Source organism: Camelus ferus, chromosome 24 (genome assembly GCF_009834535.1).
Source record: "Camelus ferus isolate YT-003-E chromosome 24, BCGSAC_Cfer_1.0, whole genome shotgun sequence".
In the NCBI taxonomy this organism is placed as follows: domain Eukaryota; kingdom Metazoa; phylum Chordata; class Mammalia; order Artiodactyla; family Camelidae; genus Camelus; species Camelus ferus.
The window spans coordinates 2,652,237-2,672,425 of NC_045719.1; the positions used below are offsets into that span (position 1 = coordinate 2,652,237).

A 20,189-nucleotide genomic window follows, 5' to 3' on the forward strand; every position below is an offset into this window, starting at 1 on the left:
CCTCTGCCTGGAAGGCCACCTGGGCACCCACAGGGCTGTAAGGAACAGGCAGAGAGGAGGCCGCCCGCCCACAGAGACAGCCAGGCGTGGCACAATCCAGCAAGGGACCCCGGGCTTGGATGAAAGTTCCGGAAGCGACCAGCAGCAGCAGTGCTCCTCATCTCTCACCAGACAGGGTGGTCTGGTGGCCCACAGTCATGGTCAGAATACTTGACCTCCAGGAGAATTACGGTCTGGATGAACTGTCCTGAGGTCAGCGTTTACAGAACCAGAAATCCCTCATCAAGAGACCTGAAGGCAATACCACGGCTCTTTGTCAAGGAAAAATAAAAATGATGAAACCTTCACTAATTCAACAAACGTCTACTGACGGCCTGGCAAGGGCTGGGGCCTGGCAAGGGCTGGGACCTGCCGATACATGTACAAATCCTGTACGTCAGAGACATGAGCTCTGAGATGCACTGAGGGGTCCGGCGAGACTTGCACACCGCCGGCTGGAGCAGACACCCGCCAAGGAAGCACCTGTGAGATTCACACAGCTGAGTGATCGACGCTGGGCGGGCAGGTGTTCAGGGACTAGAACAGAGCCCAGACACAGACCTGCATACACGTGTCCACCTGATTTCTGACCAAGGTACAAAAGTAATTCAATGGAGGAAAACAGCCTTTTTAAGAGATGGCGCTGGAACAACGGGGCGTCCACTGGCAAAGAAAGTGAACCCTGACTCGCGTCTCACGCCTTACACAAAAGTGAACCCACGAGGGTCACCACAGACGGAGATGTCATATGTAAAACTACAAAACCTTCCCCAAAAAGCACAGCAGAAACTATTCAGAATCTAGAGCTACGCAAAGGGCTCTGAGAACTGATACCATAAAAGGAAATATTTATAAATTGAACTTCATCAAAATTAAAAACACTTGCCCAGCGAAAGATCCTGCTGAAAGATGAAAGATGAACTACAAAACGGGAGAAAATACTTGCAAACTGTATGTCCAACCAAGGGCGTCTAGAAAGTAACAGAACTCTCAGAACTCAACAGTCTCTCTCACACACACACACACACACTAGTAACATATGCAAGCAACCTAATTAGGAAATGGGCAAAAGACACGAAGAGACCAAAGAGGACACTCAGACGGCAAACACCGCATGGAAAGATACCCGTCAGGGAAATGCACGAAACACCACCTGGCAGAACGGCTAAAACCAAAGACAGCGACAGCGCCAAACCCGTGAGGGCGCACAGCCCTGGCGCCTCCGTACTGCCTGGTGTGAGTGTGAGCCTGCCTGGACAGCAGCCTGGCACTTTCTTTAAAAAACTAAATATGCACCTACCACAGAGCCCAGAAACTGAGCATCTATCCTAGGGGAGCGATGACGCACGTTCCTACAAAAACCTGCACAAAACACGTTCATAGCAACCGTATTCCTAGTAGCCGCAAACCGGACACGACCCAGACGTCCTCCAACCAGGGCTGGTTTAGCTCCGCGTGGTGCACACTCACCGTGCACCTCTCCTCCGCAACAAAAAGGGACGGGCTGTGGATACGAACCACAACCTGGCTGTGTCTCCAGGGAATGATGCCGAGTGAAAAAAGCCAGCACCCCACCGGTACCCGCTGCATGCCTTCATTTAGGTCAGACTCTTGAAATGACAAGATGGTGGAAACAGAGACCACAGCAGCAGGTGCTGGGGGGAGGGAAGTGGGCGTGACCATAAAAGGTCCACGTCGGGGACCCTCGTGACAAAACCGACCTACAGCTCAGCTGAATCGGTGCGATCTAGTTGTGAGATCACACTGGTTTTATAAGATGGTACCTTGTAAACTTGGGGAAACTGGCTGAAGGGCACACGGGACCTTTCTCTACTGTTTCTCACAACTGCATGAGAATCTATCAGTGCCTCATGGAAGAGTTCAGAAACAGGTGCTGGGAAGGCTTCAAGGAGGAGGTGGCATTTCTGGGAGGACCTTAACGAGCAGGCGGCATCTCAGTCGGCAGAGGTGGGAATCTTGGTGCCGTCTAAGGGAGCAGGGTGAGGCAGGCTGGGAGGGCTGGGCCACTCTCTTCAAAGTAAGTTCTGCCCTCCTTCCTATAATTTTCTCAGTAGAGATGAAAGACGCAGCTTAATAAATGCTTCTAAGAGGAGAAGTTTTATAGAGAAGCATCAGTGGGTCAAAGCAAGATGCAGATGCCCTTCCTGGGGAGCCCATCGTTTCCCAGTGTCCTCCCTGGTGGGGCCCCACTCAGGCGTCTGCACGGAGCCCCCTCCAGTGCCACCCGGCAGCCTGAGGCCGCCTCCTCCCGGGGCCGCAGCGGAGGAGGAGGCGGGGCTCGGGCTGAGGTCCCGAGGATGGGGGGGAGGGTGCTGGGTCAGAGGCACGTGGTGGGGGGCCACCACCCCTTTCCTAGCCTCGTGGAAACCTCGCTGTGACTCCATCTTGATTTTGACAAGGAACGGCTCCGGGGCAGGTGCCGGGGACCAGAGCGACCGCGTCCCTTCCAGCAACAGTGAATCCCCCATTAGCGCTACTTACGGTTGTTTAACTGAACACATGCCCCCTTTCTTCCCAGACACCAAAACCGTGCCATTTAGAGCAGAAGCGTTCAAACTACCCTGCCAAGTCTTCCTGCGGTGGCTGCCCTGCCCCGACCCGTATCCCCGCCAACCCCACAGGCTCTGAATGCTGATCTCCTGGCCTGGTCTTTGTCCCCTTGGTTGACGCGGCTCCAGTCCAATCGCATCCCCGCCCTCAGGGTGCGGGCAGGACACAGAGGCTGTTTCCCTCCAGATCTCCGTGCAGACACCACATGCACACACGTGCACACACACGTGCACACACACATGCACACACACACCCCCACCCTGGACTCTTCTCGTGTCGCAGCATTTGGGAAAATGACTTAAGCAGACACCCCCGATTCGTCCTGCTCTCTCGTCCCATCCTGCCACCTCATTATTAAGTCAGCGGGCCCATCACTGGGCTGTCATGCAGGATACTCTATCTCTTCCCTTCCTGTTCTCCAGCTAAACGCCCTCCCACCCCCAAATCAGGACCAGTAGATGAAAGCAGGTCTGCGTAGAAAAACAAACAGAATCACAAAAAAACGCAATCTCAGGTAAACACTAAGAGAAATTCGACGTAGATGATAAAAGTAGACAACGTAGGCTCTACAGCAAAAAAGCCAGATTAGGACGAAGAGGTCATTGTCAAATGATAAAGGAAACAATTCACCACAAAAATAGTTCTAAATCTTTGTGCAGTCATATTCAAACTCTATAAAGTTTGACAGGTTACAAGAAGAAAATTTAAATGCAAAATTATAATGGGGAGATTTTAATCTATCTTTACCCTAACTAGGCACATTTAGCAGGCAAAACTATAAAGGATATAGAAAAGTTGAACACCACAATGAACAAACGATCCAATACATTTTTTCCAAATTGTGGCAATCCACTAATGCACTAATCAAACTTATAACCACCATCAAAAAACCCAGAACAGAATAGACTTGAAAACATCAGAATGCACCTGATATGGCAAAGATAAGCATTATTTTGTGAAACCTTCACATTTGTATATTGAGTGACGATATAAAACCTACTTCCTGCTATGGGTTATAGTTCAAGCTTGAAAGTCTTCAATCTAATGGATATAAAGTCTTTACTCCAAAATTGGAGCATGTATATTCCTCTCAAGCACTCAAGAAATATTTACAAAACCTGACCCTTTGCTCGGCCCAAAAGAAGTCAGAACCAAACCCAGAGAATCAGCATTGCATCCTGAATGGTGCTGGAAGGTGTCCCACAAGGGCCAGCTGACAGCCAGCTGGTCCCCCGTGGCTCCGTGCACCCACCCTGGTTCCCCGGAGGGATCTAGAACATGTCCGTCCTTGCGAGTGCCAGCGAACTTGGCTAGTTATTTTTGTGTTGAGCAGACTTTCTGGTGGAATGAAATACTCCTGAGGGAAAGCGCTTGGGCAATCTTTAAGAAGGTGAAACTCAAGTTAACCATTTCCAGCCTTTTGAGATATTCTACCACAGACAGTACTAGAAATATACTTCCCAAAAAAGGGCAAAAAAAAAAATGTTAAGCTTTGCCCAGGTGAAGGGCTAAATGGGGGTCTGCGTGCACAGACAGGCACGAGGAGGCCCCGGGAGCAGGCCAGCTGGCTCCCAGGAGGGACAGCTCCGGGGGGAGCCTGCCAGCCCTCCCTAACCCTCAGCTATCGCCGGAGGAGGTGACGTTTCCACGACACACCTCCGTTCATCCAAGAGGACCAGAGGGCACAGTCTCATCTCATCCCTCCCACTGCCCTGCACCCCACCGAGGGCTTATTGCCGTGGGGGGGGGGGCGCCCAGTCGGGACGCAGGGATGGAGCGGTGCCACGCGAGAGTGCGAGGCAGTTTGTTTCAGCAGAGGGACACTCAGCTTCGGAAGCTAAAACAGAAAAGGGAGCGGCTAGAAGCAGTGCACGCCTAACATGGTGACGGCAGTCAGCCCTCAGACGCTCATCTGAGAGGAGACAGGTGAAAGGATGGACAGGACAGTAAAATATGTGACTGGACGTTAAAATGAGCCATTTTCAGGTGCATGATTCAGTGGCACTGAGCACATTCACATCACGCAACCACCACCTCCGTGGAGTTCCAAACGTCGTCCCCCAGCAGGGGACCGCAGGCGGTCTCCCCCCCTCCCCACGCTGGAATCCACTCGTCCGTTTCCTGTGTTTATGGATTGACCTGTCTGAACAGTTCCTATAAATGGACTCACACAATGCCTGGCTTCTTCCACTTGGTACATTTTCGAGGTTCATCCATGTCGCCGCACATACTGGTGAGAAGGACAATTTCTAAGACAGTGAAGGTGGACAGGAGGCAGTTAAGGGGCAGGGCAAGAGTGGCAAGGGTCCCTGCCATCGCCTGAGCCTGGGGGTCTAGAAGGACGGTGGCACCATTAACACAGGTGCAGGTGGGGACGACGGTGACCAGTCTGTTCCTGGACAGACTGAGTTTGATGAAACCCACCTTGGAGAAGGGCACCAGGGAGCGGGAAACAGCCGGCAGGCTAGGAAATGCTGGAGCGACAGCACAGAGCCCTTTCTGTCCCCCGAGGCTGAGGGCACACACGCACCTGCAACCGCACCTGCCCTGGGGACACACATGGGGCACGACTGTCCCCGCCTTTCCCAGAAAGTGGTGCTTTGTGCAGCTGCCAAACTCCCAAGGTGAACAAGGCTCAGGACGGAGGAAAGACCATCCCGGCTCTCCAGCAGCCCCCCTCAGCGGACTCTGTCCTGGCTTCGGTAAAGAGAACCCATTCTCAGAGACCCCAGCCGGCATTTTCTGATAAGCATCCCCACCGGCCACCTCTGAACCGTGGGCGGCTCGCTTCTCCACTCTCCACTTCCAGCACAGTCCACCAGTGTCCAGATTCCTCAGCCTTCTGAGCACCAAGACGCCTGGTGTACACACGCAGCCCCACCGGTCTGACTGCAGCTCCAGAGGTCAAATACCATTCCTGGGTCCCAGAGGAGCCAGCCTCGTGAGTCATTTTAACCCCTAGAGAAAAGGAGGGGCCGACCGCCCCCCCCCTCGTAACCCACCTCACCGCTCTCGGGGTCCCTGCCTCCAACCTCAGTGACCACTCTCTCCCCAGAGAGCTGTTCCTGACCTGATGCCAAGTCCTTCACAAATCCATCTAAATGTGCAAGGGTCTCTGTTTGCTCTCCACACAGGCATTCACTTAGGTGTGTGATCTGCATCTTTACACGTACGCACACGTAGAATTTACAAAACAGACTTCCAGGTTGTTTCCCATACCCTCAAGGTGAGGTTCCAACTGGAAACTGAGGGAAAATCTCATGACAGCAGGCCTTCCAGAAAACTCAGGCCGAAGGAAACGGGGGCATGAATTACTCAGCCTCACGCGGAGAGGTGCGAGGCCCCCAGCCGGGCAGGGCTGCCCACAGCGACAGCGCTCTCAGGATGGCCCTCCCCCTCAGAGAAGCCCGCCGCGGCCCCGCACCCTCACCTCCATCCCTCCCTCGCCCGGCGCGTCCCCGGGGACCCCGGAGCACCGGGCACTGCTCTAGGTGTCCCCACGGTGAAGGCGGTCCCACGGGGGCACTCAGGAAGCAGGGAGGGGGCGCTGACGAGGGACCAAGGAACGAAACACACGCCTCTTCAGAGAAGTGGTGACAACACGCGGAATCTACCCCACGTAGAGGGCGGCTGGCAGGGAGGTCGCAGGCGGGGCGGCAGCAGTGCCTGGGCTGTGACTGACTGGCTCTGCTGCTGACTTGCGCCGACGGGGACGCACACACCCGGAGGGCAGGGCCTGCTCACATTCACGTCCGGCCCCCCAGTGAGTTGCTGGTGGAGGGCGGGCAGACCAGGAAGCTGACACGCTAAGTGGGGCTGTTGGCGGTGAGGACGCTGGCTTGAGCCGCCGTCTTGAAGCCCTCACCACCAGTTTTTAACTTCATCAACATGCAGGATGTTCTCCAAGAAACACTCAGCTTTAATCTTATCATGGGAGCCCCGCAAAACAGGATTTGCATTACTGCTGCAAATGAACAAAGATACATATTCATGGCCTGGACCCCTCTGCGAGAACACATTCACTCCCTGAAATTTAAAAGAAATCTGTATTTAAATCACACTGGCCGGGTAACAGACAGAGGCTGCGCACACACATCGTCTGTTTACACAGATAATGGGCAAGGACGGCGTATTTTCCAGCTCATTGCAAGAGAGGCTCTCGAGGAAAAAAAAACCAACTGCCTACTTTAGTATTTTAGTAATAACATACCCCGTTTGGACCCATAAAGGAAATTAACGGCTAGCTCCTCTGAATGGAAATGATAAAAAACAGCTTTAGCCCAGGGTCCAACAAGCCTTTTCTGCAAAGGGCCAGACAGCAAATATTTCAGGCTTTGCAAGTCACGTTGGCATCTTTGCTTTTTTAGGTTTACTTTTAGGTTTTTGTTTTTTTTTTTTAACAATGCTATAAAAATTGTAAAAACCATTCTTAGTTCTCGGGCTGCACAAACCACAGCTGGCCGACCCCTGCCTCAGACCACGACAAGAACTGGAAACATGGAGTCGCGAGTTCCTCACGACCCAACCCCAGGGACACGTCCACAGACGACGCTGGGTTACCTCCTTCAGTCTCTCCAGCTCATTCTGGAGGGCCTGCCTGGATATCTCCACTTCAATCATCTGCTGTCGGAGCGTCTCATTCTCGTCCTCGGCTCTGGCTCTTTTCTCCTCCACAGTCTCAAGTTCATGGTGCAATCTGACAGACACATCTTTGGCTACCTGCGTGGACCCACAGAGACAGTCGTCAGGATGGGCTAAGGGTGCTTCCAAACTTCAGAGGCGGCGCATTAAGGAACACTGTGTTACACCAAAGAGCAAAGGCCCTGGCACTGTCAGCAGGCCTCGTCTAAAGCATGAAGTCCACAGTCAGGGGGAACAGGACTGTCACCTGGGCTAAAAGGCCGCTTTGCACAGCCCTCCTCACAGACTCTCACTAAGAATGCCAACTCTGCCCAGGCACGCACGCTTCCAAGGATACATTAAACTCACTGTCATCATCATCAAACAAGCATTTCTCTTCCCTAAAATAATACTAAAGCTACTTGCTAAAAAAAGCAAATACAGTAATTCTGGATGCACTAGATGGAGTCAAGTTTTAAGCTGCTTACTGAGGTACAATATTTGAATGTTAAAAGCAGTTACACATTTTCACTTTCTAAAAGTGAAGAGGGAGATTTTGTAAGAGAAATATAAATCACCTTTACGTCACAGTGAATGACGTGTGGTTAGTGGCTTACAGATCTGTTACAAAGATCCCTTTCCTGTTACAGTGAGCGGCTGCATGAGATTTCACAGGGACGCGCGTGATAAGGGGACACGATGCATAAGTCATCGCAAGATAAACGACTGGATAATGGGGGCACGAGAGGAGCTGTGGGGGACAGAACAACCGGGGTAAAGTCTGGGATGTTTTCACCTCCTCCCCACACCCGCCAGTGGTTCTGAGAGACCCCGCAGGCAGCTAGTTACGCCCCGTATCTCCTTCGGTTAGATCACCACTACAAGCCTTAACTTGGATGACGGGAATTTCAAGTTTTCCGCGTTCTAGAAACTTAAAAAGCAACAACAACAAAAAATGCCAAGTGATTATGGTCAATTTTTAAAAGTGGTCTTTGACTACGATTGAACTGATAATTCAATTTTAAAACATTTCCGATCTTTAGGAGGAGTTCCTATACAATTTATACACAATGGGCAGGTGTTGTTTTTTTTTTTTCCTTTAATTGTAGATCCATTACTATGATTTCTTTTCTTCCTTTTTTGGAGGGGGGTTAAGATTCCAGTTCCTATGATGGGTTTAAATCTCGGTCCATCAAAGCCACATGACCCTACACGCCCTATAAGACCAATCACCGAGCGAAGAACATTTAAGCTGAAATCTGCTGAGAGAGACACTGACGGCACTGACCGAACACCAAGACCGCGCGGAAGTGGGTTCTGAGGGTGACATTTCAGGTCCATATCCTGCCCCCTGCAGTCCCTTCCGGGGGGTAGGTCCCATCCCGCCGGCTCACCCACCTTTAAGTCCTGCTCCAGGCTGCGGACGAGCTCGCCGTCCACCTGCCCGGTCTCAGCCACCTTCAGGCTCTTCTGCTCGGCCTTCCTGAGGCGGTACTGCAGGATCCGGCAGTTCTTGTTGGCGCGGTCCAGCTCCCGCCGGAGTTCCTGCAGCTGGTAAACGTCTTCCTCTAAATAACTGTCCCTCATCTCCTCCATCTCAGCACGGAGTTCATCCAACTCGTCCTACACAAGCCAGACAGGGCAGACTTAGAAGCCAAGTGCATCATCAAGGACCCACCTTCATCCCATCCACCCCTGCCCGCACCACCGTCCACCACCCGCCGGCTACTTGCCGGTGTCCAGCCACACCTGTGTGACCCTGCACAAGACAGCATCACCCAACGTCTGCTCAAATCGCAAGGGGCAGAAGCCAAGAACTAGCCTGGATCATTCATCACAGCTTCTCAGCAGTCACTCCACCCCCGACATTTCCTTACAGAAGCATAATCATAAATGCAGTCATCTCTGCAGTAACTCAGCCTTTAGATTCAAACCAAACACGGGCCTAAAGCTGTATCTCTAAGACAGTCTGGGCAGGAAGGTGAGTCAGACACATGTCGCCTTCAAAGAACATAAACCTTAGTGGACCCATAACTGTGCGCTGCCCCAGCATTACCGCACACCTGCAAACGTCCCTGAAATCCCGTCCCGCAACACAACCTCAGCACTGACCATGGGACTCAGGGCTGTAAGGGTAAAGCCTTGTGTGATGTTTCAAATACACTCGGGTTTGGTTTTTCATTCGCCTGTCCTGCACTCCCCATCTCCATTCTAGGCTGGCACTGACGTGAAGACACTCCGGGTACAGGAGAAAACCCAGGGTTATTCCTGGCCCCCTCCCTCCCTCCCATCCCACAGTCAACGCAGTGCCATCAGCTCAACATCAAAATAGAATCTGAAAAAATGACGCTAGTGAACTTGTTTACAAAACAGGAACAGACTCACATAGGAAACAAACTTATGGTTACCAAACAGGAAAGGGGTGGGGGAAGGAAAAATTAGGAGTTTGGGATGCACAGATACAAACTACTATATGTGAAATAAACAACAAGGCCCCACTGGAGAGCACAGGGAACAACCTTTAATAGCTTGGAATGACCTATAATGGAAAGTACTAGGGAAAGGAATAGATATATATGTATGTTTAACTGAATCACTATGCTGAACACCAGAAACACAAGATTGTAAATCAACTATACTCCAATTAAAACAAAAACAAAACAACCTGCAGGGCTGTCTTCCCAGCGGCTCCACACCACGGCGCCCGTCAGCCTCCACGCCTCTCACGGGAGCGGCTCGCACACAGGTAGGCCCAGCACCTGGGCTCCCGGTGTCCCCTCCAGCATCTCATCCTCTGTCGTCCATTCTCCACCCAGAGTCATCCTCTCAGCATGTAACGCAGACCACCTGCCCCAGCTCAGACCCTCCAGGGGGCTTCCCATCACACAGAGGAAATTCTTCTAAGTCCCCCAGGGCCCCTCCCTCCCTCTCCCCCGCTGGCCCCACAGGGTCCCCTGTGCTGCCTTCTCCTTAAAACGCCCCTCCCCAGCCAGCTCTTGGCAGAGCTCATGGTCACATCATTTGGAAGGCACACACCACCTTCCCCGACACCCCCAGCCCCACGGTCTCTAGTCCCGGGCCTGCCCTATTTCCTTCCCACCCCTAATCACTGTTGAATATAATCTGTTTCTTCCTACTCAGCGTCTGTCGCCCTCGCCCTCGCGGAAAGGTGAGCCCCAGGAGGGCAGACACCTCGAGAGTCAGCTCCCCTCTGCACCCCCCGTGTCTAGAGCAGTGTCAGCCACACAAGGGCCTCAACCAGTATTTGTGGAATGAACACATGGGAACATCGGTCAACACCTGGAAAGACGAAATCATAAATACAACGCAAGCTGGGCATAGCCGCCCTCTGCTTTGTTCCAGTCTTGTAGTCCAATCGTGAGGAATCCTTCCCAAACCCATAGACAGGGCTGCAGCAGGCGAGATGCAAATTCCATGACAACGACTTCCAGGAGGAGCAGCCTGGAAGGTGGGAGACTAAGAAATGCATTCTAGGAGTTTTCTCGATTCCTTTCATCATAGATAGCCTGCACCTCCAGACCAGGACACCCTCGGTCATTCCCATTTGCTCTGCACAACGGACACTGCAGCCCAGGGGAAGCCTCCCTGGACGTGGGCTCCCTAGCTTGCCAGCTCTCCTGCTACTCGCTTTCTCCCTGGAGCCTCACCACTCCCACTAATCCTGCATTTATTCCTTTTTTTCCCCTGAGTTAAGGTAGATTTATTCAGAGAGATGAGCGCTCCACAGACGGAGTGCAGGCCGTCTCAGAAGGCCAGGGAGGCCACCTGCATTTAATCATAAAACCAGGGATTTACTTACAATGAAGAACAAGAGTTTCCCAACATCAGCGCCTCACAGATGAGAAACCGATGAGAGAGAAATCTCCCGAAGAGTATTTTATCCTGGGTGAGATTACGTCCCAGAGGCTATTAAGCGAGTTGCGAATCCTCGTGGAAAAACAGAGACCGGCACTCACGGGGTGAAGACGACTGTCCCGCCCACCCCACCACGTGCAGCAATCACCCGTCTCGGGAAGCACACAGACGTGGCATCTCGTTTCCCTGAATCTAGCCCGTACGTTCTCCCACTCCGCCCACTCCACCCGGCCAAGAGGACCACCTGCTCCGCTGACCGTGACTCCAAATGGAGTCTATTTCAGGGGACGCCCAAGGAGAAGGGCTGTCAGGGAGGAAGGCGTTCCCAGCCTCGCAGGGATCAAACAAATAAAATGTTTTTCTTCTCGTCTGCTAAGTGTTCTTACAGAATTTCGGAACCAGTGATGATAACCTCATTAAAAATAAGACATTCTAAGGCATCCTAAGAAAGGTAAATTCTAGTGTTGAAAATGTTGTGAAGTAGAAGCAAGTTTCATTTCTTTTTCTTTTCTCTCCCCCTCTCTGGAGATCTCTTCCTATAAATCTAGTTCCTCGTAGGAAAACTTGCTGGGACTGGGAGTTACTGGGCCCAGCACAGAAGTGGGTCAGCCGGACAGGCAGGGCTCTTCTGGGGCCTGCAGAACACAGCTATTACAGGAAGGTCTTTGCCAACCTGCAGCAGAGAGGTTGTTCAGGACGCCCGACCCCGGCACTGAGGCATTGATACTGCAGGAGGGGAGCGTGGCCACCCTGGAGGGGACCAGCCACAGCCCAGAAGCTTTCCAACAGGCCCGTACGGGCCATTCTCCTGATAAAGAGTAGAGAGTCACTCCTGAATCTGCAGCATCAAGGCCAAGTTTCACTAGGGTCCCATCCATGAATCTGCTCTGACCTGGAGAAACAGCCTAATCTCTATACTTGTGTCTGAATACAGTTAAAAGGTAATTATTTCACTGGGTAACTAATTAAAAAATAGTTCAACGCAAGCGGTAATCACTGCCGTATACGTACACGTACAAATACAAAGTGATGCTGGGGACTCTGTTTGTGGAAGGAACCTTTGAGATTGCTTTTCCTCCTAGAAAGTTTATCAGGGCCTTAATGCCTGACGTTACCTGTTACTCCAACAAGAGTTTTCAAATGTGACACAGCCATAAAAAGACATGTGATATAACTTCCAGGTAAAAATATTCTCTGGTTTGCAGACTTTGTAACGGGGCCCCTCCTCCACCCTGACGTTAAATGTTGGATGTGTTACACAGACGCCCGCACCACCACTGCAGGCTAAAAATCCCTGTTCCAGGACGAGATGAACCCACACCCCCGGATCACTGAGCAGGTCAGATGCAGATGTAAACAGCCAGTACTTTTTGGCATAAATAATCACTAACATTAGTTGCGTTGAAAAGAAAATTAGGGAGAGACCATAACTGCACGTATTTGAATCACTGCTCTCATACCTCCTGTTTCCTCTAAATTGGTAGAACACAAGACAGCCTTTATTAAGCACTTTACCTTCGTCCTAAGCCCACGATAATCCTGCCAGGGACACACCACCGGCATCTGATGGACAAGGAGACCAAACCCCCCCCCCCCCCCCCGGTGAACATGTCCAAACGCTTTTTGCTAACACACGGAAGCCCACCTACAAGCTGAGGCTGTCTGGTTTCAGACACGTGCTCTTTCCAGTAAACGCTAGAAATTATCTGCAACAACCATGACAAATGAAACAGTAATCAGCCTTAAGTCCTACTGGTAAAGCGCACCACTGGCGTAAAATAAAAAAAGCAGGCCAAGGCTGGGAATCTGATGTCGTCAGCGTGCAAGTACAGCTATCACCACAGCAGGTCCTCAGGAAAGCACTGCCCTGTGCAGGAAAGACACTAACACCCCCACTTGTACAATGAGGACACTGAAATTCCATACGTTTAAATGGCTTCCCCCCTCTAGTCTGCTGCAGACACGGGACGAGGCCAGGGTCTCAACTCTTTTCACAGAGCCTTGGAAAAAGCAATTTGCAGGTTTGGTGAAAAGAAGTTACAAGTAACACGCCATGTAAGCTGGGAGCAGGCGTCTGAAAAGCAAAAACTGTGATTATTCAGATTAGGGTCATGATGGGAGAGTGATTTTCAAATTAACATGACATTAATTTTCAGACAGCATGCTCTAATTTAGAGAACATTGTATTAAAGAATCTTAAAGACGCCTGCCATTTAAATGCTTAAGGAAACCAAATCAGGCAGAACATAGCATTTTCCGGCAGACGTAATCTAGACACAGTAAGTAGAAGTGGAAAACTGCTGCTGTTAAGACAGATATTAACGAGGAAAAAACTCCCCTTCACCAAGTTTCACACTGAACTCACATCAAGTCTGTCAGATACTCAAATGCTGGATCATTATCTCACTGAAAAGCTAATTCAGTTTTAGTTAAATATACATTTCGAACTGCGCATATAAGATGAAATCTTAAAGTAGCATGAAGCTCCCCACTCCTCCCCTTTGCCTGCAGAGAAACAAATCAGGCTTTCTTCTCTATACGTAACATATATGTGTGTCAAGTTAGAGGACTAATGAGGTACGTGTGTGCACGAGAATAAACCAAGATTGAAATTTCAGTGAAAATCCCTTTGAGGAGTTTTATCCACAGTTCTGTAGTAAAAGTGCTGATGGAAACTTCCCATCACGCTGATAAGCTCCTTTAAACACCCTGAAATCAACACATAGTCCTACTGGAATGACCCCTCTTTAAAGAGACCCTCTCTGGACGGCAGGCGCGGTCATCTGGCTACTGCCGCAACACTTCCATCTTCTGGGAGCTACAGCAGGAACCACTGTCCTCTGTAATGTGCCGATCATCCACCTCATTTCCCCCTGGACAATGGGAATGGTCTGCGCTGAGTCCCAGCTGAGGCTGAGACGGTGCAGGGACTGCTCCCTTTGTTCACCGAGTGACAGTTCACCCAGCAGCTGATGGCCCTGTGTGCCCCGGGCCACAGTGTCTTGCCACCAAAGATTATTACAGCCGCTTTTCCACAGGCTGAGTAAGACCTGGGTGTGGGAGGCAGAATGTCAGGGCAGAACAGAGATACCGTCCACTTTAACTCTCCAGAAGAAAGGGAGGAGGGCCCGGGCCAGGAAGGGGAGGAGTGGGTGAAGCGCTTCGTGCTCAGAACTGTTTATTCTTGTCTCAGTGTCCACCCCTCCCCCTTCCAGGCCACGCTGAGCGCATGGAATCCAGGCAGTCGAATTTAACCAAGTCATTTCAGACCTTGAAACTCAGAAAACTCCAAGGGAGAAACAGGAGGGGAAGGCTGGCTCGGTGCTGCTGCACTGAAACCTGTAAAACCCAATGATCTGCCCTGGGAAGCCACTCCACTCCAGGAACCCCCTGGTATCTGTCCTTTAGTGCTGACTTCTTTTGTTTTAACCAAAAATAGTTCTAAGGAAATAACTGAAAAGGCAGCACGGACCAAGCAGCCCTTCCCCACGCCAGCCTGGCCGGCCCTGCAGGACGGGGGCACTCTGGGGCACACTGCGTGGGGCAGGAGGAGGGCGTGTTGGGACAGCATCACCAGCCACTTGGAAAGCATTTTCAAAATAGGCCAATAAACTCACAGTGATTAAACCCTCCTGAAAAAGCCTGTGGAAACAGACAACATAATTAATATGTTCACAATGAGCACTAGGCTTGTCTGATTGTCTCTGAGCGCTGGAGCAAAACGCAGTGGCGGGCAGGGTAGGGGGGGACACACGCCAGCAGCATTTGTGGATGTCCTTGTCACTAAGAACGTGCCTGGGTCTGCTCTGAGAGGGAAGCAAAAACCTCTGGATCACTGAACTCATCCTCTCATCTTAATTCCTCAAGACTTCCAAATACACGCGAGTTCATCAGAGGTCAAGGGACAAGAGTGCTTGTCCGACTGGGCTTCCATGCAAAACTCCAGCCACCTGCACTGAGGAGTTCATCTAATCACTGCGGTGCCCTGAGCTGCTGCTGTGGAAGCAGGGGCCGGGAGGCCCCGCACAGCTCTGCACAGCAGGAGAGGGGCGCTCCGCTGTGGGCAAATGCAGCAGTCTGGCTCGAAACCGAGAGAATCCCACTCGAGTGTTCCGATCAATAAGGCATCCTCCTATGGTGTGCAGACCTTATTTTCCGCTTGATTCCTCTTAGTCATTCTCGTTCAGACATCGTGAGTCTCAGGAAGGCCTGTAATACTTAATGTGTACCAGCCGCCAGGACACGTCAAAGCAAGATTTCTGGGTGGAGCCTCCTCTTGTTAGATAACACTTACTAGAGGCTGCTCTTTCTAACCACAAGAGTTCTGTACAGCGTTCCCTAGGAAAGCAGCAGGTCGAGGACTGACTTTTATCTACCATCTCAAAAAAGGATCACTGAGAACAAAAGCAACAAACAGCAGTTTTGGCTTATAACACGCACGCTCTAAACCCCACGTGCAAAGGCGGGCCTACAGCAAAGGTCACTGCTGCTCCTGGCACCAGTGGGTGGAGATCACCACCTTTCTTCCTCAAATTGAACTACTGTCATTTACTGACAGTAAATGAACTACTGTGCAAGCTTTTGCACAGCCAAGCACGTAACTCACACACATATCTGTGACCATCCTGATTCCCGAGCCTCCACAGACCTCCTCTGCCCCCGCTTCTGTCTCCTGCTGTCAGAGGAACGGCTGGCGGATGGACTCAGGCACGGAAGCAGTCGGTCCTGACACTTTCTCCACAGGAAATGGTAACTGACATTTCCCACCAATTAAACATTGCCAGCGGGGCTTATGGGACCGTTTGTCCACAGGCTAGTGGAGAAGTGTTCACTGTGGCCCTTTCACCTAAAAAGAGGTCCCCTAAGAAAGCTATATGTTGGGAACATTTTGAGCTTAATAAAACCACCATGGCAAGCAAATGTGGTCTGAGAAAAGCAACCCTGATGGAAACAGGGATGCAGCCTGGTGTAGGGAAAGGACAGAGGTCTGGAGGCAGGGGAAATATGAGCTGCACAAGTTAGTGGCCGTGTGACCTCGGGCAAGTCATTAACTTTTCTTGGTTCTCAGCATCCTTGTCTGTGAAACTGGGGTTATGATCAATATAACAACGATTATACCCTGTGTTGTTATGAGACTCACTGAAACATCAAATACACCAGATTAATTAGACTCCAGGCTCAGACACAATTTCCTTCACTGAGAATCAAATGACGTGAAAAATCAAATAGCTCGTTACCTAGGAATGAACCCTGAAATGATACGGGCTGCCTACCTTAAGATCAAAGATGTAATGAGAAACATCTTTCCTTAAAAAAAAAACAACCCTCAGTTTTCTGTTGCTCAGCTGCCATGATCTGCACAAACATCACAGTCAGAAACACTAAGTCAGGAAGGATGCTAAGAGCTGAGGTTACCAATGAACAAGATGATCTTTCTCACCCTGGGGGAGCTCACATCTATGGAAAGTTTTCAAAAGTGCGGATTGCACAACAGCGTCACACCCAACAGGGTGGCCCTTTTTCTTCAGCACCTTTGAATTTCACTCTGTTGACTGTTACATAAGAGTCGGTGACAAAAGCAAAGGTACTCTGTGAAATCTCTCACCCCGAGTCCTGTCTTCTCCCACCTCTCCTGCTCTGCCTCCTGGAGCAGGATGAAGTGCCACGGGGCTCAGCCTAGGTTGGAGTAGCTTCCGTGCCTGGGTTAGGAATGCTCAGTCCACTGCTCTGAGCCCGGTCTGGACTGCCCACCTCATCACCACGCACCTTACAAGCCAACCCCCTTGGTCCCACCAGCCAAAACTGGGCCTCCACCCGGGAGGTTTGGCATCTGCTGAGAAAACAGAACGACTCACAGAACCCACTGATGAAGGAGGGCCACCGCCCTGGTTTGGGAGGAGGCATATACATTTAAGCATCTTAACAGAAACAGTAAATTAATACCACCGGCGCTATTTGCGACAATGAGCATCATAATAAACTAGAACAGCTGCTTTCAATACAGCCCTCCTTCCTTTCCAGTCACCTTGCTTGTCCTGATCCCCTCCCACCACCACCACCACCCAGCACTGTCTACACCCGCGGTTCTGCAGCACCAGCCCTCCTCCTCGGAGAAAACATGGAGTCAGACTCGCACCCCAAAGCTAACAGGACCAAGAAACCACTTGGAGCAGGCCCGGCCGGGAAGCGCTCAGAGAGGACATGATTCCCTCGAAAGTACTGGCGTGAGGAGGGACTCCTGACACGGAGAAGCCGGCTGGTGGACGCTTACAGAAAGCCGACCAGCAAAACACCGAGCTCCCTCCACCCAGGCCGCGCTCAAGGGACTCCTGAACTTCAGGTTTATCTCTGAAAACGGCGAGGCCCCGCTGTCTGTGCTGTGAGAGCCCCTGGGGGAGGACATGGAGAGAGCCTGGCTTTCCGTAACTGGGGGAGAGGCGGCGGGCCAATCTGCAGCCTGGGCCACCGCACCCTTCGGACCCCGCGCTCACCCCACGGGGCCGGGCCCAGAGCTCCCACAGCTGGGGCGGGGGTCGACCGAGTAATCCCAAAAGTGGTAACGGCCGTCGCTATAATCAACGCAGCACAGCAACAGGGGCAAAAGATTAGCGGAAAGAAGCAAGCCTTCTAGAAGCAAGCCAAGCGGGTTGACAAGCGGCCCGGACCCACAGGTCTCGCAGCTCCTTCCAGAAGTTTTGGCTCAAGCTCCCAACGCCCAGCGTGCGCGGGGACTGGAAAGCGGATGGCAGCGGGAGAAAGCGCTTTGGGGACCGGGAAGGCGGGCCTCACGGGTCCCCGCCCGCACCCAGGCCCTCGGGGCGCCTCCGGGACACCTGCTGCGGGGCGGGCTGCGCACCTTAAGATAGTCGTTCTCCGAGCGCAGCTCTTCCATCTCCCGAAGCAGCTCCTCCTCCTCCGCCGCCGGTACCAGCCGGGGCTGCTCGCCCGGGCCCTGCTCCTTGGGAGTCCCGGGGATAGTTCGTTCCGGGGGCGCGCGCCCCCCAGCATCCTCCGCCACGCCGGGCCCTGGGGACCCCGCGGGGACCCCACCCGGACTGCTCCGACCTCCAAAGCAGGCGGCCTGTGGCGCGGAGAGGAACATTGGGGGTTCGGGGCTACCCGGCAGCGCCCCACGAGCTGCGGGGTTCGTCGTGGGGGCCCCCCGCAGGGGTTCCCGATCGCTGGAGCCCGTGCCGGACTCGGCGTCGCTGCTGGCGGCGGGGAGCAGGCGCTGCTCATCGGACAGAGGGTCGGAGGGGCAGTCAGAGAGGTCGGAGCTGCTGTCCGTGTGGCTGATGCGGGAGCCGGGGGCGGGGGAGCCGGCCGCGGTGGTCACGGCGAGGATCACGGCGGGCACCGGGACGGCGGCGACCGGGGGCCCGGCGGCGCGGGCGGGGACCGCCCCGGAGCCGCGTTTGGCTTTGCGGCCCTTGGCAGAGGCGGGCGGCGGCTCGGCCCCGGGCGGCGGCTTCCCGACCCGGGGCAGTGGCTCCGCTGGCGCCGCGCGCAGCGCCCTCCGGGAACCTGGAGCGGCCTTGGCGCCGCCCGCTGCCCTGGCCCCGGCGCCCGGCGGCGGCTTGTCCTTCGCGCCGGGGGCGCCGCCGCTGCGCCGCGAGAGGCGGCCGGGCGCGGCCAAGGGCCCCGGCGAGGGCGGCGCCTTGCCCGCGAGGCTGGGCGAGCGTGGGGCGGTGGGCGCCAGGGCTCGGCCCGAGGAGGGGGCCGCGGGGGCCGGGCTGGGGGCCGCGGGCCGGCCGTGCAGGTCCTTGAGGAAGGGTCTGGCGGGCGAGGGCGCACGGTGCAGCCGCCTCCGCTCGACCAGCGGGTGGAGGTGATGGTGGCGGTGGTGCTGGCCGGGCGGCTGCGGCTTCGAGTCCGGGATGCCGCCGCCCGCAGGGCCGTTCAGCGTGTCCATGGCCGGAGCCCGGGCCGCGAGCAGCAGCTCCGGCAGCGGATGCTCCGGGCGGCGGCTGCGGCGGCGGCGTGCAGCCTCCCCGCGCGCCCGCTCATCACTGTCCGCCAGCCCCGCCCGGTCTGCGCCCCGCGCTCCCGCGCCGCCGTCCGCACTCCGGCCCCGAGGATCCCCGCGGGGCTCGCAGCCGCCGTCGCCCGGCTCTCCCCTGGCTGAGGTCACCGCCGCTCGCGTTCTCGAGGCACGGCGGCGCGGCGGCTCCCTGCCGCTCGCATCCTCTGCACGCGGCGCGCCGGGCTCGCACACCCGCCCTCGGCTGGCGGCGCGCGCCCGGCTCCCGCGCCCCGCTCCCTGCAGCGCCGCCCGCTCCGGCCCGCGCCCGCCCCCCGCGCCCTCCCTCCTGGCGCGGGCCCGCCGCCGCGTGCGCATGTCCCGCCTCCCGCCAGCCGGCGCCGCGGTGGGGGCGGGGCTGCGCTCCCGGGCGGGCGGGCCAGCGGGCTTCAGCCCCCTGCCGTCTCCACCCCGGGACCCTCTGGCTTTTTGAGGCTTGGGAGACTTTGAAGGACCTGGGGGAGGGAGAAGGAAGGGGCAGAGGTGAACTGGGGGGCGGCCAATGTCCCCCGAGGGCGGGGGAAGCTGGCTGGGCCCTTCTGCCGCGTGCGCCTTGGGGCGCCGGCGTCTCCAGGGCTGAAAAATGGCCCCCATAGGCCGGGCATCCAGCCCTGCGTCCCCGGGGCCCTTAGTTCCACCCCGCTGTCCTCTCTAGCTGTACACTGGTCTCCACACACTCCTTTAAGGACTGCTGGTCCCCGACGCAGCTAACTATCGCGTCCAAACGCGCACGGTGCTCCACATTTGGCACCCCCAGTGGCCTCTGGACCTCAGAGGAGGAGCTGCCGTCGAAATAGGAGAAGCACCTCGCCAAGCTTGGGGTCAGAAAGGGAACTGGAATTAACAGTGCCGGCCTGCCAGCCAGGCCCTGTTAGACACTCCACACTGTTTTATTTAATCCTCATAACCAGCCCGGCTCGGAATTACTGTCTTGTTTAAGGATGAGGACGTGGGTGCACAGAGGTGAAGTCAGTGGCTCAGCCGGTGCACGCTGGCCGCGACTCACACCGAGTCTGTGCAATTGTCCCTCCGACATGCAGATCCCTCACCTGTGGAATTAGAA

The 20,189-nt window shown here is 54.2% G+C and overlaps 1 protein-coding gene across 8 annotated transcripts in view; it reads right to left on the reverse strand.

Annotated features, from left to right (window-relative positions):
• Positions 1-19,385, reverse strand: part of MTCL1 (microtubule crosslinking factor 1) — a 95,664-nt gene extending 76,279 nt beyond the window's left edge. For 5 of the 8 annotated variants that reach the window (XM_032467465.1, XM_032467463.1, XM_032467468.1 and 2 more), the window contains exons 1-3: positions 17,963-19,383; positions 8,629-8,853; positions 7,171-7,329 (exon numbers count right to left, since the gene is read on the reverse strand). In XM_032467465.1, the coding sequence (XP_032323356.1) occupies positions 7,171-7,329; positions 8,629-8,853; positions 17,963-19,018 (1,440 nt within the window). In that variant the 5' untranslated portion in view covers positions 19,019-19,383. Of the gene's footprint in view, positions 1-7,170; positions 7,330-8,628; positions 8,854-17,962 lie in introns of all 8 variants that reach the window. The other 3 variants (XM_032467469.1, XM_032467467.1, XM_032467466.1) reach the window with 2 other exon arrangements.
• Between the last annotated feature and the right edge of the window lie 804 nt (positions 19,386-20,189).